The 26,298-nt window shown below is 44.8% G+C and overlaps 1 protein-coding gene across 1 annotated transcript; it reads right to left on the bottom strand.

Moving 5' to 3' along the window:
* Positions 1–2,850: 2,850 nt before the first annotated feature.
* LOC128407622 (bMERB domain-containing protein 1-like) lies at positions 2,851–26,298 on the bottom strand. The gene is made up of 6 exons (XM_053376187.1): positions 25,943–26,298; positions 21,233–21,353; positions 10,605–10,678; positions 6,215–6,329; positions 5,326–5,399; positions 2,851–4,163 (listed from the first exon to the last, which is right to left on the bottom strand). Exons 1-6 carry the CDS (start codon positions 26,019–26,021, stop codon positions 4,045–4,047), a joined length of 582 nt encoding a protein of 193 aa, XP_053232162.1. The 5' UTR covers positions 26,022–26,298; the 3' UTR covers positions 2,851–4,044.

Raw genomic sequence — 26,298 nt, 5'->3', positions numbered from 1 at the left:
CTAGATGTGAGCCAGATGTGTGTGAAAGTGGGCTGCAGTGTACGATTCCACTGGGAAATACATTCTTATGAAGGGCTTTGCTAGTGTAGAACTACTGCACTGCTCTTTGTGCTTCCTGACACTGGAAATTCTGTTTTGTAAGGCTTCCCCTCTTTCTTTAAAGTAGGTGTGTGCCCATCTTTCAAAATTAACTGATACTATGAACGAGCATACTTCAGAAATTCCTGTTCTCACAATTGGGGAGCCTTACTTTTCCCACTCATACATAGCCAAATATGATGCCCTTAAGCTAGGTGAGTTCAGGGATCAAACCCACACATTCCATTTCCCCATTCCTACCCCCAGGCCTCAATTACTTCAAAGCTGCATGTCGCTGCACAAAAGATAAAGCAGTACAAGGTGTGCATTTGAAAAGATGCCACTCCAAAAAAACTGCAACTCAGCTCTGCGGATGAATTCACATTTATGGGGTCAGAGAAACTCAAGGCCTTTGTGTCTTTTCCTTTGTGAGATGGGGAAAGAGGTGCTTTCTGTTTACTCTGGAGGATTCACTAAATAGGTTCCTGCATTGCAGGGGGTTGGACTAGATGACCTTTGGGTCCCTTCCAACTCTACAGTTCTATGATTCTATGGTTTGTGGCAAAGCCACAGCCAAATCAAGGTTCTGGACAAGCCTTCTCTGAAAGAGACCTGGAAGGACTTAGAATAAGTGTATATATAAGACAGGCAGGCACATATAACTGATACATGCCCATGAGTGGCCATCCCTTATGAAGCTAGCATCCTGTGTGCCTTAGCCATTCACAACAGTAGCCTTTCTTCTTCTCCCCTCATCTCATCCTAATCACTTCCAATTCATCTCATTTGGACACTATGCTATTCACTTCTTGCAGCTGCGATTTTCATTTTCCTTCCTAGCTGGAGCACAGGTTTCTAATCTGAGCCTTTGATCCACATTAGCCCTCTGAGCTTGAATTCATTTTGTGAAGAAAGTAGTGTTTGCAAAAGGGTGCGTACTACACCCATTAGCCATTGCTTGCCGAGCTCATGTGACACCCACTTCCCTCCCAGCCTTGACTTCTGACCTTTGGGGTTTGATCTCTTAACTATTGCCAGATAGGGTGGCCATTTAAGCACCACAAAATGCATCATCAAAAAGGAGAAAAGAGAACACAGATTTGCATAAAATGTGCATATGATCATTTATATGTATAGATGAAAGCTTAGAAATAGTTACTGTAATTTAAATAGAAATACAATACATCTCACCATAGCAGGGAAGATTGTGGCGAGATGACCTGTGCCCATTTTGTTGCCCAGGCATTCCTTGTTCTTGGAGTTCTTTATCTTCAAACCTGACTTGGACCAGACAGCCTTCTAGATGTTGCTGAACGGCAGCTCTCTTAATCCCTGGTCATTGGTCATGCTGCTTGGGCTGATGGGAGTTGTAGGTCAGCAGATTCTGGAGAGGTGAAAGTTCTCCCACACCGGATATAGAGGATGCTTTCAAATAGAGGGCTGTCCTCTGATAGGCCTTCAAAAAGTAGGTCTATCCTATCCCCAAGCATGGCCACCCTAACTCCAAGCGTGTGAGAAACAATCCTAGATACCCCCCAGAAGCTATTCCACCAAGCTGGGAAATAGGAAATCAAAGGAGGACATAATGCTAAGGCAGAGGTCCCTGTGCTTCTCTGTCTAGCTGCAGCACTTCAAACATAGAAATGAATGCACAGAGATTCTGCAGCTGGGCCTCACTTCAATTTGACAGCCAAATAGTAAAGGTAAAGGGACCCCTGACCATTAGGTCCAGTCGCAGATGACTCTGGGGTTGCGGCACTCATCTCACTTTATTGGCCGAGGGAGCCGGCGTACAGCTTCCAGGTCATGTAGCCAGCATGACTAAGCCACTTCTGACAAACCAGAGCAGTGCACGGAAACGCCGTTTACCTTCCCGCCGGAGCGGTACCTATTTATCTACTTGTACTTTGACCTGCTTTTGAACTGCTAGGTTGGCAGGAGCTGGGACCGAGCAACGGGAGATCACCCCGTCGTGGGGATTCAAACCGCCAACCTTCTGATCGGCAAGTCCTAGGCTCTGTGGTTTAACCCACAGCGTCACCCGCATCCCGACAGCCAACAGACCTCCTCAATTCCAATTCATGGCCCGGTCCCTCTAACACAAGTGGCATTCGGTGTCATAAAGATGACAGCTTGGAAGACCAAGCTTTTGGCTTTTTCTGCCCCTGACAGAAGTGCTCACCACTTGCCTTGGTGCCAGAAGCACCAGTGGAGATGAAAGCTGAAACTCCCAGGGATGCCTTGGCAATTTCCTTGAGACCTGTGGGAAAGTGACCTGGAGAAGAGAATGCTCTGGGCAGACTGTTTAGGTACATAGGTTGTTGCTTTATAGTAAGTCCGACTCTTGGTCCACTTAGCTCATTAGTATCTACATTGACCAGCAGTGGCTCTCTAGGATTTCGGTCAAAGAGTCTCTCCTAGCCCTCTCTGGAGAGATTGAAGCTGAGACCTTCTGCATGGTAAGCAGATATTCTACCAGCGAGTTACATCCCACCCACTAGATTTGAAGTGTGAAAGTGCTCCAGTTTGACCAATTGGCGGCAGAATGAGGCATCTCAAGAGGAAGGGCTGCAGAGTTCAAGGCAGGAAGCAGAGGGCACAAGAGCACTTTTCAAATATATAAATGGCTGCCATAAAATAGAGGAAGAGTGCAAGTTTGCAACTAAGGGAAAAGACAAGAAGCAGCGGGTGAAGGTTCAGTTGTAGCAAACTGATATGAAGTATATTTTTATGGATGGCTTCCTTGTTGTTTTTTTTTAAAAAAAGAAAGATTGGGAATATACAGTAGGTGCTGCTGTAGAAACCACCCCTAGAAATTTAAAGGAGGACACTGGATGTCCTGCTAGGGATGGTTTAGGAATCCATTGTTTCTGGGACTCTCCAGGCTGCTTAATATGTGTCTTTTCCCTTATAGGGATGGGGGAACTATGCATGTCTATATCTCTGCACATCATCCTATGTGAAGACCATGCAAGCACCTATTTTCCCAGAAGGTGTAGCTGACAGCAAAACAGACATGTGTGCATTCACACGTGGTAGTCTCTCCTCTGCACATACTCCTTACACCCATTTTCACACACCGTTTGAAGCAGCATTTAATTAGCCACCCGTCTTTGCGCTGAACAAAATGAAGAATGAAGAGCTGTGAATGAGACTGCTGCTGGGCGGTAATTTAAGAATAAACTTAAACAGACTGCCGTCATTCTGCACATGGAAGCGGCCGCAGAGATGATACGGTGAAAGGCTCAGTGCCCCACAGTTGCTAGGTAACTTCATGGCGGTTTCGATGTAACCTGCTAATCAGAGAAGGAATGAAGAGGAGCAACATCCACATTACTGAGAGGCCGGGGTTGTGTGTGTGAGAGACGGGGGGTGGAGGGTGGCAGAGGGTGTTGTATTAGTCCTGCTGATTCTTCTTGCTTTTAAACTATCAGAAGGGCTCGGTCCTTCCATATTGTTTGTGTCTGCATGTGTGTGCTTGTGTGCATCTGTTTGTGTGCACTTGGCAACAATATTTTGCTGCCTGAAACCTTCTCTGGTTCACAACCCTGTAGCCAGTCTGCAAATAGTATCCAGACTGGGGGCTCCTGTTTCCCCCCTGTCTGCCCTGTTAAAGGGTAGGAAAAAGGCAGCAGGCTGAAATCTTTGTCTGTGGTTTGGCCCTCCCATTTGGCAGCACACATACTGGCTCTCTGCTTGTGATGCCCACCCTGATTGTGTGGGTTGGTTTTGGTCGGCAGGTGGGTGGATGCCGGCCCTGCCTTGGGGGCCCCAGCAGTTTCCGCATGTGCTTGCAAGGTCCATGTCATCTGCAAAAGAATCCCTTGTCCCTGCTCCTCAAGCTTGTGACTCTGCTATGAGTTGAATGGATCCAGTTGACCAGGGTGTGGGAGGGCAGGGCTTGCCCATGAATGTATTTTGTGTTTTGGGGTGGGTAGGGTGGGCAATATGGACAACAGCCCCAGCCTACATGACCGAGCAGGTGAAGCCGCAGCATTCCTTCAGAAGAGTGAGGCCTGTCTTTGTTACATATGGTGTAGAGGTTTGCTGTCCTCTGGAGGTCATCCTCTTTTCTTTTACTGGAGCTGTGAAGGAACAAACAGTTACTGCTATGGGAACAGTGGCTCATGCTCAGGCCCTATGATAGCCACCAATCTGCCTGAGGTAAGCAGGTGTCTGCATCTGGGGTCCACACAACTCATATGGAAGGAAGGTGTGAGCTTTAAAGCTGGTCCATAACCAACCAGTGGAGGATTGTTCATATGGGCAAATGGGGCACTGCCCCACCAACCTCTGTTGCCCTCAACCAGACCTCTACCTGACTGCTTCCTTACAGCCAGTCCAGGGCGTGACACTGGCTGTAAGCTTTATCTTTCTTCGTCTCAGTGTTGCCCTTCTGGAACTTGGCAGGGAGGAGAGTGGAGACAAAACTAGAATTTGTTGCCATCTAGTTGCCATTGGCTCTGGCTCCACCTACTGTTGACCTCCCTGCCTTCTGCCTTGCTAATTCCAATGAGTGCCAGCCACCATTGTAACCAAGTAATGTGTATATTTGTATATTGGGTGGCAGCAGCAAATCACAAAGGCACCAATCCTCCACTCCAAACTACACTCAGTGGGAACAGCGCTGCCAGCGCTGATAAGTATCTGTGTGTGCATATTTGCATTTGCAAACATAAACTTGTCACATTTACACTAGACTTTAACAAGATATACTAGTAAAAATATTGGGCCACTCATTTTTTAAAAAGTAGATAATTCAGGATCTTTTTTGATTAAGAAGCAAGAAATAAAAATAATATACACAAATCATATAAGCAGCTGCTTCCTACATAGGCCAGCTATTTTCCAGTTGCAGACAACTTCTCCTCCTCCTTTTGGGCAGGGTGTGTGTGTGTGTGTGTGTGTCCGTCCTGGCTGATGGACATTATCCAGCCTGCATGGGAACCTCTTCACACAAATGGCTTCCCTTCTGGAGCAGCATCTATGCACAATGGATTCAGCCATGCAAGATAGCAAAACCCAGATCTATGAATGCAAAAGAGCAAACAGTGCGGAATCATAACACCTAATCTAAATTATGCAAATTTACATCATTTACACAGGTTACAGACTTCAACTTTTCTTGGTGCAATAGAGATAGAGAACAAGATGATAGAGATGGAGATATAGCATGGAGGAAACACAACCCTGTTCCTACATACACACAGCAGTGGAAAGGGAGGCTGCTCACTCCCAAGTACCTACTTGTTTTCGGAAGGCAGGTTTTGGAAATCCTGGTCTTCAAAAACTCTGCCATTTCTTTGTCTTCTTCTCGTTCTCTGTGGAAGGAGGAAATTGGTTACTACTCTGTGGATGAGATTTGCATCCCAGCAATAAGCAACCATTGCTTGGTGTGTGTGAAGGTATGGCTATAATCCAGATAGGTTAGAGTCAAGGTATCCTGAATTACTGTTCTTCAGATCTCTGTGAAGGACGAGGCTGCTTTTTTGTTCTTTCTTGGCTCCAGGGAATATTTGCTTTCAGAAAGAGTGGTGCTTCACTGACATGCACAGCTCCTTTTCCCTGCTTGTACCAGTACCCCAAGCCTTTGTTTCTTGCCCTTTATTAAAAAACATTTTAAAATCTGCCTAGACTCCAGTATTGCAATACTGTCCAGCAGCAATGGTATAAATCTACAGATCAAAAAAGTTGATCATCCCTGGAGACAATGATTTGAGTTTTTGGTGAGTGATGTAGAGTAAGCCCTGCCTCCACCTCCTCACCTTACCTTTGGAAAAGTCCCTTAAAACAAAACAAAACAATATGTGACAATGAATTTAACAGCACACACATTTACAATTGCCCTGTGTGGGACTGAGGAGGCAACAGAAGCAAAGTCTGCCTGCGTACCCCAACCAAATAGTCTAGTGGATAAAATTGGCTTCAAATACTCAAGGTGACTCCAGGCCAGCTACCTTCACTCAGTCTCACCTACTTCACAGTGTTGTTGTGGGGATAAAATGGGATAACCCCTGGGTATGCTGACCTGGGCTTCTTGAAGGAAAGGTGGAAAACATATATGAAAAGCACTAGGTGCATGCCAACACTGAGCTGGAGCCATGAAACTGGCACAGCTGTTGATATCCATGTGTACCTGAGCCTTTCAAATTCTACGTCATCCACCAGGAAATCTCGAGTCTCCACAAGTTTGTGAATCTGCTGCACTAGCTCCTCCTCCTGCTGCTTGTCTTCTTTAGATTTTTTATTTTCTGCAAAATAGGGGAAAACCCACAAAGCAATAGGTTAATGGCAGAGGAATAACAACAAATGGATTGCATGAGAGATATGTGGGTGTCCCCTGCCTGACTCAGGGCCCTCTCAGTAGTGGCATCCTAGTGATGGAACACTTTCCCCACAAAGGTTTGCCTGGCACTTACCTTACTGTCCTTTCAATGCCAGGCAAATACCTTTTTGATTTTGTTTTTCTGAGCATCTTATACACTATGTTAATGTGTTTCTCGTGTTGCTGAAGCAAAAGCTCAGTGGAGCTACTTCAACCTGTAGCCGAACTAGCAAAAAGGAAAGACAAATTCTGAAGCTTGTAGAGGTCAAAATGTGACAGTGGATCAGCCTCTCCACTCTTCCTTGAGTTTAGACTGCTCTGTAATTAACTGATTCATAGAATCGTAGAACTGCAGAGTTGGAGTTCGTTTCTCCCTATCTTCCCGAGTCCATGCTTCTTCAAAGTCCATGATGCCTTTGGTAGAGGCTATTCTCCAGTTGGAGTGCTCGCAAGCCGGATCTCACTCGCAGGATCATCACCTTGTTGTGGTGAATGGGTTTGCACGTTCCTATGTTCCTTGTGAGCGAAGCCGTCAGGAGTCTCACACTCCCAGTAGGGTCACCCAAGGCGATACGGTCAAAGGGGAGAAGCTAGACAAAGAATGATCCAAGAAGACTTCAAGGGCAGAAGAGGTGGAAGACAACAATGTTGTTATATTACAATGGCTGTGAAGGAGGACGAGGGCTACAGCAGATAAGAAACTACTGATCGTCATGATACTCATGACCTCGGAATACAGCCTGACTGTGAAGACCGTGCATTGATCAGCATGCACTGATCTCCACACATAGAACAAATTCATGCGCAGGCGTCTTCCAAAAACCCATCCACACATTTTAAAATACATAGATAATAGATAAATATAAAGTATGCACCCAACTGTTCTCCAGCAATGGATAAGCAGCATTTGAGTAGCCCCTCCATAAGGACAACTTGGCTTGCTGGTGGAGGTGGAAGTGGTTGAGGGGCAGGAGAAGCCGAGTGGCAAGGCTGAAAGTCTCAGTGCTATGCAGTGGACAAGACCTGGAGGATAGCGGAGAAAGCTTTTGACAACATCTCTTGGAGTTTTATGAAGAAGAACCTACATGGGATGGGGGTAGGCCAAGGTTTTGAAAATGGTATAGGTGCAATATACTCCGAACAAAAGGCTAAATTAATTGTAAATAATGTGGTCACGGAAGAATTTAAGATAGAAAAAGGGACACGACAGGGGTGCCCAATCTCCCCACTGCTTTTTATATCGGTCCTGGAGGTCCTGATAAACATGATTAGAAGGGACCGGTTGGTTAAAGGTATACAGGTCGGAGCCAAACAATACAAACTGAGAGCATTTGCAGATGACTTAGTATTGACATTACAGGAGCCAGAATCTAGTACCAAAAGGGTTTTAGAATTAATTCAAGAATTTGGTCAAGTGGCAGGTTTTAAATTGAACAAGTTAAAAACCAAGGTTCTAGAGAAAAATTTAACACCGATTGAAAGAGATAGGTTTCAGAACGAGACAGGATTGACCGTGGTGAAGAAAGTGAAATACTTGGGGATTAATATGACAGCCAAAAATGGGAACTTATTTAAAGATAATTATGAAAAATGTTGGACGGAAGTGAAAAGAGATTTAGAAATCTGGTCAAATTTGAAGCTTTCACTGTTGGGCCGTATTACTGTGATAAAAATGAATGTATTGCCGAGAATGTTGTTTTTATTTCAGACATTGCAAATTGTGGACAAGATGGACTGTTTTAAGAAGTGGCAGAGAGACATTTCTAGATTTGTCTGGCAGGGCAAGAAGCCCAGAATAAAATTTAAGATACTAACAGATGCAAAGGAAAGGGATGGATTTGCCTGCCAGACCTTAAACTTTACTATGAATCAGCAGCTTTTTGCTGGTTGAAAGAATGGCTACTTCTTGAAAACACAGACATTTTGGATTTAGAAGGTTTTAACAATGTATTTGGATGGCACGCATATTTATGGTATGATAAGGTCAAAGCACATAAAGCATTTAAAAACCATATTGTCAGGAAAGCATTGTTTAATGTTTGGATAAGATATAAAGACTTGTTGGAAAATAAAACCCCAAGGTGGCTGTCACCAATGGAAGCAAAAGCTCTGAAAAGGCTCAATATGGAGGCCAAATGGCCGACATATTGGGAAATTTTGGAACCACAAGGAGACAAATTGAAATTGCAGAGTTTCGAAAAATTAAAAAACAAAGTGAGAGATTGGCTTCATTACTATCAGATAATGGAGGTATATAATTTGGATAAGAAAATTGGCTTCCAGGTGGAAAAGTCAAAATTAGAAACAGAACTGTTAGAACCTAAAACTAAGAATCTGTCAAGAATGTACAACTTGCTGTTGAAATGGAATACTCAGGATGAAACGGTGAAATCTGTTATGATTAAATGGGCACAAGATGTTGGACATAATATTATGTTAGCTGACTGGGAACAGTTATGGACCACAGGTATGAAGTTTACGGCATGTAATGCCTTAAGAGAGAATATTATGAAAATGATATATAGGTGGTACATGACCCCAGTCAAGCTTGCAAAAATCTATCATTTGCCCGACAATAAATGTTGGAAATGCAAGGAAACTGAAGGTACATTCTTTCACCTTTGGTGGACGTGCCCTAGGATTAAGGCTTTCTGGGAAATGATATATAATGAATTGAAAAAGGTATTTAAATATACCTTTCTGAAGAAACCAGAGGCCTTTCTTCTGGGCATAGTCGGCCAATTGGTGCCAAAGAAGGATAGAATTTTTTTCATGTATGCTACAACAGCAGCAAGAATACTCATTGCAAAATATTGGAAGACACAAGATTTACCCACTCTGGAAGAATGGCAGATGAAGGTGATTGACTACATGGAATTGGCGGAAATGACTGGCAGAATCCGAGACCAGGGAGAAGAGTCGGTGAAAGAAGATTGGAAGAAATTTAAAGACTATTTACAGAAATATTGTAAAATTAATGAATGTTAGAAGGATGTTGGATAGAAAATAAGTGGTTTCCAGCTGTAATGCTTTAAGAGATATGAAAAAAAGGTTTACAAATGGGTAAAAGTTTAATGGTAAGGATTTGCTGAACTAACAAACTGAACTGGAATACAAAAAAGGGAGGTATGAGGAGGTCTGGGGAAATAAGCGTAAGGAAGATATGTTATGAAAATTAATGTGTTTTTAACTGTTTTTATTTTGTATGTTTCTTTTTATTTTATTTTTTGTTATACCTTAAAAACTTTAATAAATATCTTTAAAAACAAAAACAAAAAGACCTGGAGGATGAAGACCCATGTTGTAGGGCACTGTTGTACAAACAGAGAGTGAGTTGGTACTGATCAAGCTGCACCATGAAGAAAAGGAGGATGCACCTTGGACTTGAGAAACTTTATTTAAACATTTGGGCTGTGGTTCAGGATACAAGGATCCCAGACAACGACTTTCAGGACCAACTTGCAGTCCTCTGTCTAAACATCTCCAACCAAACATGGTGGTGGTTTCCACTATGACCTCCTATGGATGGTTGTAAATCTTTGTTCCTCCCCACAGGCTCTTTCATCCTCCCAACCTTTTCATGAAGGTTCTTCTTGATTTTTTCTAACCCTTATTCCCTTCTTAATGATGGCACCCCTTAACTGGGACTGGGTGTGACAGACAATGCTATGGGCAGTACATATTTATAAAACTATTATTATTTCCCCCCATGATAGTTGTGGTAGAATGAGTTTTATACAGCTTTAGTAAGTTTCACCTGTTCTGAGATGCCTGGGTTCTCTTCCTGCCTTGCTTAACATTTAAAAATTCAGATTCCAAAGCTAGCCAAGCATCTCTGAGACAAGAAAAGTCTCAGGATAACTTTGCATTGGCCTGTTTAATTCACATTCCTTTGCAACATCCTCTGCTAGCTTAGTGGCATTGGAGGCCAAGTGATCCTGCAAATGGCAAACCCCACTGGTGAATAGGGTAGGGGTGGGGAATCCACAACCCTCCAGATGTTGTTGGACTCCAACTCCCATCAGCCCCATCCAACATGGCTAGTGGACAGGGGTGATGGGAGTTGTATTCGAGCAATAGCTGGAGGTCACAAGCTCCTCGTACCTCAATACATGGGGATGGCACCAACAAAGCTTTATGGAAAAGCAAGGTGCTAAGAAAACTCACTCCCTGGGAGAGTTGCCATGGGTTTGGGCCTTACCTGGCACTGCAATCAGCTTCTGCAACTCCTTTTTCAATCTGGTGATTTCCTTACAAAGCTGGATGTCATCCATCCTGAAAAGACAAGGGAGGGAGCCTCAATCCTTTTTCCACAAGAGAACACAGAGACAAGTCACTTGAGCATCCCTTGCTGCAAAGCGTAATCATTTACCTTTCAACATGCTGCTGGGAAGAACTCCAAGCTGGGTTGGACACATTTGGCTGAAACCAGTTGCTTGGGGCCTTTGATACCACCTTGCAACAGATTATATGTGGAATATTTCTTGTTTATCGTTTTCCACTTTCTAATCCATCACCTGCATTTTACACTTTAAAACTCTCTAGCTGCTCTACAACCTTTCTTCCAAATTAGTAAATTGCTACATGAGACAGGTAAGTGAAGCAGCATGTGTTTCTACATGCAGAATGCAACAAGGGATCATTTAAGGAGCTGTAGAAGACAACCCATCTCGGAAGGAGGGTTTACACTAGGGGCGTGCACATTTGCTTCAGACAAACCTTGAATCCTGAGCCAAATCAGGGAGATTTGAAGAGAACTGGGGCTCTTCTAAGGTGGGTGTCCAATGCAATGTCACAGACTAAATCAGGCTGCTTCCAAAGCCTCTGGGATTGTCTTGGATATTTGGACATCCCAGGATACCTCTGGACACCTCCAGATTTGTCAGTATTATTACATCGCATACCTGAACTTGTGTTCACATATCTAAAGTGGATTAAAGCACTTCTTCACCCTTGTGACAATGAAACCCGACCAGAAAATTGCACTAGAATGTGTGGAATAATGACCAAATATTGTGCAAATGAACAGCTTGTATGGGTTTGCCATTTCTTCTGAATAGGCATTTGTAGTGATTGGGCTTATAGTAGACTACAGTAACGAGGGAGATCAAGCTCCAACATTGTAGCAAGGTATCATGAACCAAAGGCAGGGACCAAGTGGTGGCACTAGAGGGAGAGATATTCCCAGGAACACAGAACCTATTGCAAAAAATCAAAGGCAGCCTGCTATGAGAGCTTTGAACAAAGATGATCCAGTCTACAATCTTCTCTCAGCCATGAAACTGACTTACCTTTAGATGCCCTTCAGGCAAGTCACTGCCTTTCAGCCTAATCTGTCTTCATGAATAAGAGGAGAAATCTGTACACTGAGGAGTGCGACAGAAATAATAAACTATAGATCTGCATCCCAGCAAATGGATTTGAATCAATGTGGCTCCTCTAATGACTCAGTCACAAGCTGAATAATTCCAGAGGATACTGTTCTCTAAATAGGCAACCCTATAATTTATCTTGGTCACTGGAGAAACCCTATGAGAATACAGCCAAATGTGTTGATACCCATTCAAAGCCAAGAAATAATTTTATACAGATGATATTATTCAGGTTTCCTCCCCACATGCCAGCTGTTTCTTCTCTCCATTCTCCTTCAGTTTAGACTGCATTTTGGTTTTATAATGTGATGCTTTTAGGATTACAAGAAGCATCTTTGGGTGGAGGGCTTCTTCTAAGATAATCTGATAACCTGGGATGCTCTTTTTCAGGAAACACCAAAACACACATACAGGAATCATAACTTGGACAGGACTGAGACAGAGGAGGGAAAACAGCGTTCAAGAATAATTGGCAGTGAGATACTAATTCACCTTTCTGAGGACAACTTGGTGATAGTCAGAAGAAACTGCACCTGTGGTTTGCAAATTATCTGTAGCCTAGGGTGCCAAATCACTCTTAGAATCATTAAGGGTTAGAAATCGAATTCCTAGCTAGATTTAACTTGGGGCTCTTGGGAGGAAAAGTTATCTATATTGATCCATGCTCGCTAGCTTGCAGTGACGCTTGATACCATCTATGGCTAGCAAGCCATGGAAAATGGAGAAGATTTAATGGCTCTGTACTTGGAGCATATGGTGCTGACCTTTAAAGCCCTAAATGGTCTCAGCCCTGAAGGAGCGTCTCCACCTCCATCGCTCAGCCCAGACACAGAGGTCCTCCTCCAAGGACCTTCTGGTGGATTCCTCACTGTAAGAAGTGAAGTTACAGGGAACCAGGCAGAGGGCCTTCTCGGTAGTGGCAACCGCCCTGTGGTACACCCTCCCATCAGATGTCAAAGAAATAAACAATTATCTGACTTTTAGAAGACATCTGAAGGCAGCCCTGTATAGGGCAGTTTTAAATGTTTAGTGTTTTATTATGCTTTTCTATTTGTTGAAAGCCACCCAGAGTGGCTGGGGCAACCCAATCAGATGGGTGGGGTATAGCAACAACAACAGCACAAGGAAAAGTCCCAGAAACAGTATAGCGGCAACTCCTATAAGTAGCCCTTGTATGCCATGTCAGCTGTGTCTCATTGATCTAGTTCCCCTTAGTCTAGGGCATGGTCTGGGGGCACATGATGCAGTCACCATGCTGCTGCTAAGCAGGTCTGGGTCTGGTCATTTTCTGGATGGGAGATCTTCTGGGAACCACTTTGAGTATGTCGTCTTGAGATGCTTGAAAGAAGAAAGGTGGGATATGATTGTACTGAAATAAACAGATGTATAATAAACTTTGCTGTGCAGTACTATCGTATTGTGGGTGCTCCAATATGAGCAGATAGAATTATATTATGTCTGCAGTGACTCAAAGAGCCATGCACAGTAAAGCAGAAATTAGGAGCTGTTCAACTGCATTGCAAGGAGATAGATACAATTTATGAACTGAGATTCTTTTAAAAACAAACAAACAACAACATTGGTATTTTACTCCCATTTCATGCCTTATTTTTAAACTGAATGTGAATTACTAAGTAATTCTGTAATGATTTATTGAGACCCCTTGGCTTAAACAAATACATTTTATCTGACAACAAAAGAAAGCTGGCTAAAATTAATGAAATTTTATTATCTAATTGTCTTTACAGTGCCACAATAGAGATTGTTGTATTATCCATCAGCAAATTTGGGTTGGCTACCTTTTGTGTATGTCTGTTTAATTTTACTTCCTATAGCACATCCCTGCAGCAAAAGAATTATGTGCATAATATACATGGGTTACATTCATCAGAACAGTGCATCTAATTGCATTACATTATGTAACCATCCTGGCAATCTCTCTTTTTTCTTGGGTTTTCCATTTTTCACAGAGGTCTTTTGATGTGCTAATTAATCCACACAGCCTTGCTCAGCCTGTCTTTAATAAGTGAAAAGAAAAATGGTCCTAAATGATGAGTGAAGCCCCCACCTAGGTACCATTTGATTCCTAAACCCTTTGTAGCAGCTACTCTCGTTATAATAATTCCTGCTTCCCTGCAGACATAGGGCTAGAGGCATACTTCTGTATAGCAGGAAATCTCCAGGAGCACCAGATTCCGCATTATGAACCATATTCCATTAAGAATGGCAGAATGCAGGTATGGCTAACTGACAACCTGTGGTCTACGTCCAGCCTCCAATACAATTTCTCCTAACCCCGGAAGGACCGACCAATTTGAATAATAGTAAATTGATAACCTACAATTTCACCTGTAAAGAAATCAGGGATGGGGGGTGGAGTGAGATTAGGGAGAGTTGGTAAGATCACAATTCTGTGCATGCTTTCTTGGAAGTAAGCCCCACTGAATGTAGTGGGGCTTGCCTCTGAGTAAACATGCATCTGAATGCACAGTAGGTTTTAAGCAACAGACATTTCCATATTTTGTTACATCTTTCTTTTTGCTCTTGAGACCTGAGAATACAGGATAGTCCTCCTTGGCTTAATGCGTTAGAACATGGGTAGGCAAACTAAGGCCCAGGGGCCGGATCCAGCCCAATTGCCTTCTAAATCTGGCCCACGAACGGTCTGGGAATCAGCATGTTTTTACATGAGTAGAATGTGTGCTTTTATTTAAAATGCATCTTGGGTTATATGTGGGGCATAGGAATTCATTCATTTCCCCCCCAAAAATATAGTCCGGCCTCCCACAAGGTCTGAGGGACAGTGGACCGGGCCCCTGCTGAAAAAGTTTGCTGACCCCTGATCTAGAGTTCCTGCTCCCTTGCAGTTGACATCATCACAGTCATGGATGTATTGTTGGCTCAGAGTTTAACTAAAAGGCTGGCTATTCTGAAAGTATTGAGAAGTCAGTGCAAAGTGCCTACAGCCTGCTGTATGGATTTTTGGGGAAATGCTTGCAAAGCAAACTGTTATGTCAAGGTAACAAATGTCTCTTATCTTATATTGTGGATCTTTCCCTGCTGCAAATTCCATGGTGATTGCATTCAGGTTTTAATATCTGCTCCAGAAAACCAATTCCACAGTTTTTACTTCCTAAAAGTTGAGCTTTTATTGTAGACTGGAATCCCTTCTAACTCTACAATTCTAAGATTCTAATGAGTGAGAAAATGAAAAGTTAAAAAAACAAACAAACATGAAAGGCCAGAAATGGACAGGCTGTTCCTCCACCTTTTACTTAAAGAGCCCCACTAAAGCAGGCCAGTGGTCAATCTAGTCCAGCATCCTGTTCTCATAGTGACCAACCAGATCCCTATGAGAGGCTTGTAAGCAGGATCTTGGTGCAACAGCACTCTTCTGTAGTTTCCAGCACCTGGTACTCAGAAGTATACTACCTCTGTCTGTGGAGGCAGAGCATAGCCCTTGTGGCTAGAGCCAGAGATAGCCTTATCCTCAGTGAATTTGGTGGATCATCTCTTAACACTGTCCCAGAGTTGGTAGTAATCCCAGAGTGGTGTAGTGGTTAAGAGCGGTGGACTCGTAATCTGGTGAACCGGGTTCGCGTCCCTGCTCCTCCACATGCAGCTGCTGGGTGACCTTGGGCTAGTCACACTTCTTTGAAGTCTCTCAGCCCCACTCACCTCACAAAGTGTTTGTTGTGGGGGAGGAAGGGAAAGGAGAATGTTAGCCGCTTTGAGACTCCTTTGGGTAGTGATAAAGCAGGATATCAAATCCAAACTCCTCCTTCTCTTCTTGCGGTACTGGATTTCATAGTTTAATAATACACTGTGAGAAGAAGTACTGTCTTTTGTCTATTATGACTCTTCCAATGTTTAGCTTTATCGGAGGCACCTGTGTTCTAGTATCATGAAAGAGGGAGAAGAGCTTTTCCACTTTCTTCATGCCAAGCTGCCTGCAGAACTCAGCAGGGCATTGGATAAGGCAGCTAAACCACCTACACAAACCCAAAGAATTGCTCTTTCAAAGTGCAGCAACTGCTACTCTTCTTCTACTGCATGAGGAAAATATATTTTGCTGCTAATGTCAGAACTCTTGTTTTTGCATACGTAATGAACTAATAGAGGCATAAGGTTTATTATTTTATGTGGAGGCCTGGAGGGGACACACTAAGCAGACAGAGGGAGGTATCTATGGTTCTGTCTTCTGACAGCTCTTAGAACAGGCATATCCGAAGTCTGTTTTGGAGGCCTAATCTGGCAACTCAACAACTTCAATCCTAAAAAAAATCCCGACAACTTTTGTTGGCCCCCATGCATGTTCACTTCATCAAATCTGGCCCTCTTTGAAAAAAATTTGGTCACCCCTGCCTTAGAAGAACTGGGCATGGAATCTGATTGTAGCTCTTTCAGGCACTGCAACTCACCATTGAAAAACTGTAAGGCCCTGTTCACACTTAATTTCGGTTTTGTGCTACCTACCATCTGTAGTTTGAAAGTAAAACCTAAATTGGCAAGATTGGACACCATTTAAAAATACACTCTACTGCATAAACTTCTCTCACAAGCGATGCTTTCTGGGGGGGGGAGGCCTTTTTAGCATCACTTGGAGAAATATTCTTAACATAAAACAATTTCCTTACTAACTAAAAGACTATTTCACATATTGCCTAATCAGTCAGCTAGCTACCTCTTAAGCTGCTGTAGTGGAAGCAGCAAGTCTAATTATCTTCTGTACCCCCAGTCAGCAATCTGGCAGCTGCATTCTGGGTTAGTTGTAGTTTCCAAGTCACTTTCACAGGCTTATGATGTCTTTTTGCTGTTCACATGTTTCTGCCTTTTGCCAGTCATATCAAAATAAAGTGTCAGGAACATTTGTGCTTCTGTTTCACAGAAAACAGATCTTGCAGGGTGAGAAGGCACCTTAGCTCAGTGGTAGAACATCTCCTTTGCGTGCAGAAGGCTTGCAGGTGTAGCCGCTGGAATTTCCAGGTAAGGTTGGGAATATCCCCTGTCTAAAACTCAAGAGAGCCACTGTTAATCAGTGCAGAAAATATGGGTGTCACTCAGTATAGGGCAGCTTCCTGTGTTTCTGGATAAAAATTGTGAAAGAAACACATACCAGAGAATCCAGTATCTTAGGAGTGTCAGTGTTACAACGGCTCCACTATAAAATAAGAATTCTCCAAAATATAATGCAGATGTTGGCTTCTCAAATCTAACTCACAGTCCTGGATATGACAACCCATGAAGCATATCCAGGCTCCAAATTAGACCCCACTTAAATACTCTACTCATATATTTATGCTTATGCCACAGCTCCTTGAAGCAAAGGACACACACACACACACACACACACACACACACACACACAATGTCTTCCTCTGCAAGATATGCTACCATCTGAGCAAGTAGCCAGGGGACATAGCCACCTGAGAAAGGAGAGTTTAGTCCCACAACACTGCCGCTCAGTTATACTGTTCCAAGAGTCCTGCTTCTTGTAGACGAATATGAATAAAAAGAGCTTTTGGCCTTGGGCAAAGCTCACACTGAAGGAGACAAAGATCTATTGATGTACGTCCTCCCCCCCTTAAGTAGGAGGACAAGGCTAGACCACTTTGAAGGGGATGCCTAGGCTAGAAGAGAGAATTGCATGGAGGTCATATCAAGAGTCACCAGTGTGGGTGGCTGCGTGGGAGAATTCATTAGATAATCAGCGGTACTTGGGAGAAAAAGGCAATTAGCAGCCAGCAAGTCTGCATCACAGCAGCAGTAGCAGCAACATTTGGTGAAGACTTTGGGCTAAGTCTATAACAACTCTGAAGTGGGCAGAGAGCAGCCCTTATATTTGTTTGGAAGGGAGTACCAAAACTGTCATTTGATGGGGTTTCTACCACCTTCTCTGTTCAGATTAAACCTTTCCCAACCCTAATGGCCTTCCAGATGTCTTGGACTATAACTCACATCATCCCATGCTGCTGGAGCTGATGGGAGTTGTAGTTCACCTGGAGGGCACCAGTTGGGGATGGCTGCCCTAGGTATACTCATTGACCTGCCACTGTTTTTCAAAAGGCAGGTTGCCAGGAGCACCTTTTCCCCCACTTACAGCTAATGGGGAGAACTTTCCTTTTTCTAGGTTGATTCACAGTTCTGTAACTTCCATGCTTGATTATGGCAATGCACACTAAATAGAGATGCCCTTGAAGATGCTACAGAAGTTTCAGCCTAGGTGCAGTCCTTCTGACAGGTGCTGGAAGGCACAATCATTTCCAACCCGCTCTATGTCAGGCCAGTTGCAATGATTGTCAAATCACTTCTGGGTCCTGTTCAGGCTACACTTTAAAGGTTAAAGCCATTGACTTGGTGTAGGAACATCATGCTCCAAAGACCATCTCTGGAGCTCACTTGCCTGCTGTGGTCCTGCCAGAAAGCTCTACTGTGTGCTGTTTTTACAGTAAGCTACAACAGTAAGCCACCTTTTTGCTCTCTTTTCATAGTGACTGCAAGACCAGTTTCTTCTGGTTCACTTCTGGTTGATGTTCTTCTATGCCTGGCTAGCTTAGATAGTTGGATTTTGTTGCTGCTGCTGCTGTTTTCATCTATATATTTTTCATCTCTATGGAAGACTGGTATATATATAAATAGGACTTCTAGGGCAACCTGGTGCCCTGCAGATGATTCTGGACTACAACATCACCATCCCTGACCATTGGCCATGCCAGATGGGGCTGATGGAAGCTGTAGTCCAACAATGTATAGAAGGTCACAGGTCCCTATCTTTGGTTTAAGGGCTAAGCTAATTTGGGGGTGGACAGCTGAAAATAAATCTGGATCTAGGAAAAGGCTTTTTCTGTCCCTGTTTATACCTTTCAGGGGCAAAAATTAGCCCTGCTCTGTGGAACCCACAGTCTCTGCAGAGCATGTCCTTGGCAAACCTGCCTTGTGTGCTGTAGGGTGGATATTGACACCTGCAGCTTGGCTGCTTCTTCCATGGAGTGATTCAGAGATTGGAGAAAACAAACAAAGGCTGCTCTAGCATGGAAATCAGAGCTATAGAAATTTCTCCCTCCTTCTGCTGCCTTGAAAAAGTCAGCTTGCACTGCTGACTCAAGAAGGAAAAGGCCATGCTGTAACATGGCAAATGGGAGGGTTTTCCACCCCTAGGAGAGAGGCACAGTGTTGATATCACAGTCAGGTTTAGGCTAATGTTGATGAATGATGATTCACCTCTGACTTCAGTTTTAGATCTCTCCCTATGTGTATACAGGCCACAGAAGTCTGGCAGTGCTATTCCTTGAAAGCCCAGGGCTGCCAAACCTGCAATGCAGACATATTTGGGGGTGCTTCTTCTTTAACAGCCCTTGTTCATTGAAGCACCAAGAATATGTTTTCTGTTGGACAGGAACCAAAAGAAGTGGCAGAGCATCTGCTTTGCATACAGGATGTCCTCGGTTCAATCCCCAGCATCTCCCAAGTCAAACCAGAAAAGACCTTTGCCTGAAACTCTGGATAGCCACTGCCAGTCCCTGAGCAAAAGGGACCAATGATCTGGCTCAGGCAGTTTTCTGTGATCCAGAATAATGCTGCATAAAGGACAATGGATGCATCCCTGGCGTCTTTATGGCACTTCCCTTTGGCTGAGTTTGAAATATATGCCAGGATGCATCACGTAAAAATGAGATGCATTTGTCAAGGGGGTTTATTAGGTGGATGCACAGTTCCACTAAAGCAGCCATGTCCTCCAGGCACTGCCAGACTACACCTCCCACCCTTTCCTGACAATTGAGTATGCTGGGTGGGGCAGATGGGAACTGGAGTCCCACAACATCTGGAGGGCCACGGGTTAGCCAACCCTGCGTTCAAGGTACATCCAAAGATCCATGGATGCCCCGAGGGATACATAGGTTCCTAACAGCAGCCCAGCCTTTGATGAGGACCAATCCCTATGGCTCTGGGATGAGTACAGCTGGATCGCAGAAGCTTTGCTTAGCTGAGTCATTCTTAGCTGCAGAAGGGCTGGCACAGATTAGGCTAGCTACAGTCAGTCTCTGCAGTACCAGATGCTGGAAGTCACCAAAGGGAAGATGAGTTTCTTTTTGCATTTTCTAAATAGTGCGATGCTACATCTCATTCTCATTGACATGGCAGGGGCAGGGGCTGTGGTAGGCTCAGGACTGAGAAGAAAAATTGTACCATAAGATGCGTCACCGGTTGCTAGCTTGGGTGGCTTTTCAAAGGATGAGGCACTTATTGTTTTTTTCCCTTACAACAGCATCCTGCCTTTCTTCCTTAATGGAACCCAAGGCAGCATACATGAGGTTCCCAGGCTGCCTCCTGTCCAGGCACTGATCAGACCTTCAAGGTGGTGGCCCCTTGAGCCTTTGGACCATATACAGTGTCAATGACTATTGGCTGTGACAGTAAAACCAAATTTCTATGTTCAGGAACAGTGTGCTACACCCTTTACCTCCCAACCCAATTCAGCAGGGAGATATATATATATATATATATAGAGAGAGAGAGAGAGAGAGAGAGACAGTGGGGGGAGAGATGACTATACTGTGCTGGCTGGGGCTGATGGGAGTTGCAGTCCAACAATGTCCGAATAAACACAAGTTCCCCACTCTTGGTGCATCTATGAATGGTCAGGAGGAGCTCCTGAATTTTTAATCCATAGCTCTCTCCTGACCTGGTTTTGCCTCAGCGAGATAACAGTGTCCTGTGACACCAGAACGATTAGTCCAGGAAATGTTTTCATGGTCACACAGTAGTCCCTTTCCATTGATTCAAATGTGGGGAAATTGGGAAGCGGTTGCTGTACAGATTCTGTGTACAGCATGTACACGTGTACACCTTCTGCACATGTAGGTTTGGTGAAGAGGTTTAGGTGAAGAGGCTGGAGGCAGCCCACCTCATATTTTCACTATCCACAGAACTTAGTCGGCAGCATTGGGCACCCTATACAGCAGCTCTTTTCAAAACACCCACACTCCCATGAGCCGCTTCCCAATCAGCTGTCTGCTGAGAAACCCTTGCACACTTCAGGGAGGGGGGTGATGTTCCATGATGCAGAGGGCCAGACTGGCTATTTGACCTTTCCTGAAGTTGGCATATGCAGCTTGAGATAACATGGGATCCCATCCACCCACACAGGCTGAAAGAGAGGCCTGATACTCTTGTGGACTCTTCTCAGTGAGTTAAGTCTACATCCTTTCAAAGAGAGCACCATCAGACTCCAGGGCCATTAGAAAACAAGAGAGACTGAATTGTGAGCTCAAAGCAGGGAGAGGGAAACTGAGCAGATCTAGACAGAAAGAGGGAGAGATGAAGAGGAGCACCTAGGACCAGCTGCCTCTTGCCTCCTTATAGGTGGTGGAAAGAGAAAGGATCCTGCCCACGGAGACTTTGCACCTTGCTGAGCGCCCTCCCACAGGCATCCTGCTCTCCTAGTTTCCCAACTCACATGTATCTGAGCTCTGACTCCCTCCGCACCAGAACTTCCCGGATCCTCTCAATTTTGAAGAGCTCCCCTTCGATGTCATCAATGGTCGTTGTGGAGTCGGCCATGGACACTATCTGATCCTCTGAGGGCAAAAGGGAAAAGGAACTCAGTTAGCAGATGGGATGGGGGTGGACAGGAAAGCAAGCAATGCCATCAGTGATTGGACTGGAATCGCTTCCAATTTATGGCCACATGGCTAAGAGGTTCTGATTTCTGTCAGGCTGCCTTATATGGCCTATGTGGGACCTGTGCCCCTCCCCAACACTGTTGGACTCCGACTCCCATCAGCCTCAGCCAGCACAGTCTAGGATGAGGCATGATGGGAGTTGTGGTCCAACAACCTCTGGAGAGCCACAGTTCAGTCTCATATCATTGCCTTCAACAGGATCTAAGAGCAGCTGATAAAATGGCATGAAAATATCACTGAGGAAATGGAGGGGGGACTGCAGAGAATTAGTTCCATAGATGGCAGCTGCTCCTCAGCTCCTTCTTCCAAACTCCCCTGAGGCAGACATATTTCTTTCACAGCAATGCCTGGGGGGCTCATTTCTCTTTATACCTCTAGAGAAGCACATTTCCCCTCCTATCTTCTTGACATAGTTGTCAAGAGTCTGGCAGCAATTTCAGAGCCTGCACTCTTATACTAAGATTACAGGGAATGTGCTCATCTTAGTTTTTTTTACTATAATCCCTTGTGGAATCTCTGAAACGAAACCAGTATTGCTGGAGACTGAATTATCTGTGCATGCCTTTTCCTTTCCGCATAGGGGGAACGGCACTGTGCTATTATTATTGTGTCAAAGGTCCAAAGAACAAAAGCTTCTGCTCTAGAGAAGACCCACCAGGGAGTAGCAGTTAGGACTGGCCTGCCATTTTGACTATGGAAGGAGAGAGGTTCTCTTGGTGGAAAAGTTGCTCTCTCACCTACATCAAGCAAAGAACTCAGGCAAAGACTTTGTGGCAGGGGGGACTCCACAGGTCCTTCAATAGGCACAAGTGGGCAGGGTGAACAGTTAAGTTGCTCCTGTTATCCTGCATGTCACAGGCACTGTCCAGTAGGTGCTCATGACATTCAAACAACTGCTCCCCAAATAAGAACGGACTCAGCAGTTGTGATACTTGGAACGAGGGTGAAAAATAGTTATTTACTACAGTAACAAAATATTGCTGTGTACAGTTTTGGCTAAAATAATACATTGCTGCAGCAAACATGCAACCCCTGCATACATTTCTTGCAGACACAGAAATGGACTGCAAAAGTCCTAGGAACCTTCATTGTTTCAAAGTTGTGAGTTTTTTCTTGATTTTCTTGTTTTACCTTCTTGTAAACTGCTTTGAGGTTGTTGTTTTTTACAATCAACCATAAGAGGAGCCAGTAACAATCATAAAGCCTGGCTCTCTGCATAATGCCAGGCTCAGAAGTCATCCTGATTGGGTTAGGGCACTTCCTGCATTTGAAGTGCATTGAAGAGTTGAGTAGTTGTTGTTCTTGTTGTTGTTGAATTTCTTTACCATCCTTCACCTGAGGATCACAGGGCAGTTTACAATTTTTAAAAAAGTTCCTATTGCTGAGTCTTGTATCCTCTGCTTTCTGGGGAAGGACTGTGGACCTGACTTGCATGTGGAAGGTCCAGGTTCCATCTCGGTCATCTCTAAGTAAGTCTGGGAAAGGCCCCAGTCAGAAAACCTGGAAAACCACTGCCAGTCTGTGTTGGCAATACTGAGCTACAGATGGACCAATGGTCTGGTGTGGTTTAAGGCAGCTTCCTGTACCTCTGTCCTTTTCCTCTACCATGTGCCTGTACTGCTATGGATATTCTTACAAACCACCCTGGAATGGGTTTGGATGAATGGAAATATACATTTAAAATAAAATCGAAAAAACATGCAACTACCTGAATGAATGGAGCATCTACCTGCAGCGAAAGTCTCCTGCAAAATTGCTCCTCCCTCTCACACACAAATAGGCAGAATTAGTTGGCGTGCAATCAAGTCTGAACCCCAACATCATCTCTCGTGCTCTGTATTTTGCACTAACTGGACCAGTCAGTCCTGAAGAATATTATTCCTTTGGATTTAGGGACAGACATGCAGCTGCATTATCTTTATACAAAGTGTATAAAGGCCATCTCCAGCTTCCTTGGCACGCACTAGCAGAGCCAAGTGATGAGATCAATACTTCATTACTGGAGCCAAATGACCTCCCAACACTGGCCTGTGCCAGTGAGTCAAGTCAGAGGAAAGAGCCAGCCTCTGGCCCTCTTCCCTTCCCTCCCCTGATACCCCCTTGCATCTCTGCCTCCCAAAGGCTTGCACAGCTGCTTGTTGCAGCAGCCCTGGCTACAAGCTGGTGTCTCTGGGGCTGGCCAGGGGGTGCTTCTGAGGCCCCTGTGAGGCAGTGAGAGGAGGCACCTCTCTTTGGGTCAGAGGGGGCAGCTCAGAGACCAGGGATGGCAGCTGCCCAGAGCACTCCCAAGGAGAGGGGAGAGGAGAGGAGGCTGAGGAAGCACTCCACAAGGGAGGGTGTTTGAAAAAGGGTGAGAGGCTGCCAGCTCTGCAGGCAAGGGGTGACATAACTGGGCTCCTGAGCCCCACAGGGGTGCTGCAGAAAGAAGGTAGTTGGGTCAAGGCAGCCTTGGAATCAAAAAGGTTGAAAACCTATGAGCTAAACAATGCTGTGATCATTACCTGGGAAGAGAGAATGAATGAAGAAGATGGAAGTTTAAACATCTGCCTCCCGTGACTTTGGAGGAAGCAGCTGCTGGCTAGGAGCCTAGCACCACAGCCATCTCCAGCAAATCTGTTGATGGTGGCCCCTAACCCTTTAGGCTGAGTCGTATAAGATGCTAAGAACTGCATTAGGTGCTACGGAAACTTAACACAGATGAAAGACCCTTCACTTCAAGGCAGATGAGACACATACACACACAAAATGCGCCCCCTCTCCCATTGCAGTACTAGTCCACCCTAAAGCTATAGCAGAAAATCCCATAGTTTATGCTAAGAGAACTCACAAACAAAATGCTATACAGTGGTACCTTGGATTAAGAATTTAATTCGTTCTGGAGGTCTGTTCTTAACCTGAAACTGTTCTTAATCTGAAGCACCACTTTAGTGGGGCCTCCCGCTGCTGCTGCTGCTGCCGCCATGCAATTTCTGTTCTCATGCTGAAGCAAAGTTCTTAACCCGAGGTACTACTTCCGGGTTAGCCAAGTCTGTAGCCTGAAGCATCTGTAACCTGAAGCGTCTGTAACCTGAAGCGTCTGTAACCTGAAGCGTCTGTAACCTGAGGTACCACTGTATTCTTGTCCGGAACTGAGCTATTAACTTCACCTGCTGTGGTGGGAGTGATTAAACCACTGGCTGCCAACCCCATGCTGTCTCTAGCCTCCAGGGGGAGTAGCTCTTGGTTGGAGCCAGCTGAAGGCTTTGGGGATTGAGAGAAGGCACACCCATCCACACGATGTACTCTCAGCTTGTGTGGAGCCCATAGGAACCCAAGCTGGCATGCTACTTCCAGACCTGAGCTGACCCACCTTGCGTAATTTGCCTAATCCGCCTGGGGAATTGAACTGGTTTTGCACTTGGTGACCCACCTAACTCAGCCAAGTGCCCAGACCCACTGTTTCAAGCAACAGGGTCTTATTTGCCATGCAACCCAGCTGAAACAGACAGACTTGGTTTGGGCAGCAGGTCAAAGGTGCTCCAGACGTTCCTGATGCCAATATGCTTCTGTGTATCATATATATACATAATAAACATCCACCCACCAGCAGCGGATGAAGGGGAAGGAACTGCAACATCCTTGTTGTGGATGCTGCTTTAGCCACTAGTCTACACTGTACCGAGGATCTGGTAAAGGCATTTGTACTGGTAAGGTGCGGCTGCTTCTCTAAGCAACAGAAGGAGATAGCTGAATTCTTGAATGGGAAGTTTTGGCATTAACTCCTTCCTGCCTGTGGCTTGCCCGGTTATGCCCATTCACAAAAATTGGGAACTGACACGGATGGTATATAGCTGAGCAGAGAAGGAGTAAATCCTTACCTGGTGCCTTCACGGGGTATTGCTAAAAGCCATCAATTAACCTCAATGCCCCTCAGTTTCACCCATGGAGACATGGCCTTTCCCGGAACCCCCAAACCATGTGCATTTCTCGTTTTGGCCAGTTCTGTAATGCCCACACATGCACTGAGGCATGCCCCAAGCTACTAGAGTGCGCCCAGCAGTCAAACTCCATCCACGCCAGAGGCTCTTTTTGTGAATGAACAGAGACTAGAGTGTCTGGTCCTCGGCCAGGTTTCTCTACTCATGTTTTCCCCGCTGCCTGCCGCTACTCAATGCAAACTTGCTCCGTTTCCACTGCCAGTGAGACAGACAGGTGGGATCTCGTTCATATATATATAAAAACAATAATAACATCACCAGGAGTGGGGGTTTTAGGGGGTGGGATTTGAACGAGACATCCATCTCCATCTCCATCTCCACTGCTGCGAAACTTTCAAGGAAGACAGAAAATAGCAGACACCCAGCAGGCAAATGTTATACTGGCACATATACACAAACATCATGCAGATCTGCAAGGATTTAAGCCCCACTTCAGGGGGTGCAGTGAGTAACAGGGAGGGAGTTGGTACTTCACTGCTGTGCCCCAGGTGTGCAAACTAATCTCACCTTTGCCTGCATCTGCTGCTTTCCACTTGGTTGACTCCAGGGATCCGTACTGGGTGGATGCCTTGGTTTCTTTCTCCATCCTTGCCTCTCGCTTGTGGGATGTTTTTCCCCCTCTAATCTTTTTTTCTTTGTTTGTTTAAATGAGCATGATTCCTTAGGGAGAAGGACTTCTAAAGAGCACACGCTGCAGGGAAGTCAGAGCCCATCCTCTGGAAAAGGAATGATTAAATAGAGAGAGAAGCAAAATCAAAGGAGCACAGAATACAGCCAAGCCTGGTACCTGCCCAGCTGCTGCTGCCTGCTAGTTCCACACCGAGATGCTTTAGCACAGCTGCCGAAAGATGAAATAGAATCAG

This window comes from Podarcis raffonei, chromosome 2 (genome assembly GCF_027172205.1).
Source record: "Podarcis raffonei isolate rPodRaf1 chromosome 2, rPodRaf1.pri, whole genome shotgun sequence".
Taxonomy (NCBI): Eukaryota; Metazoa; Chordata; class Lepidosauria; order Squamata; family Lacertidae; genus Podarcis; species Podarcis raffonei.
This window is presented reverse-complemented; position numbering and strand designations above follow the sequence as displayed.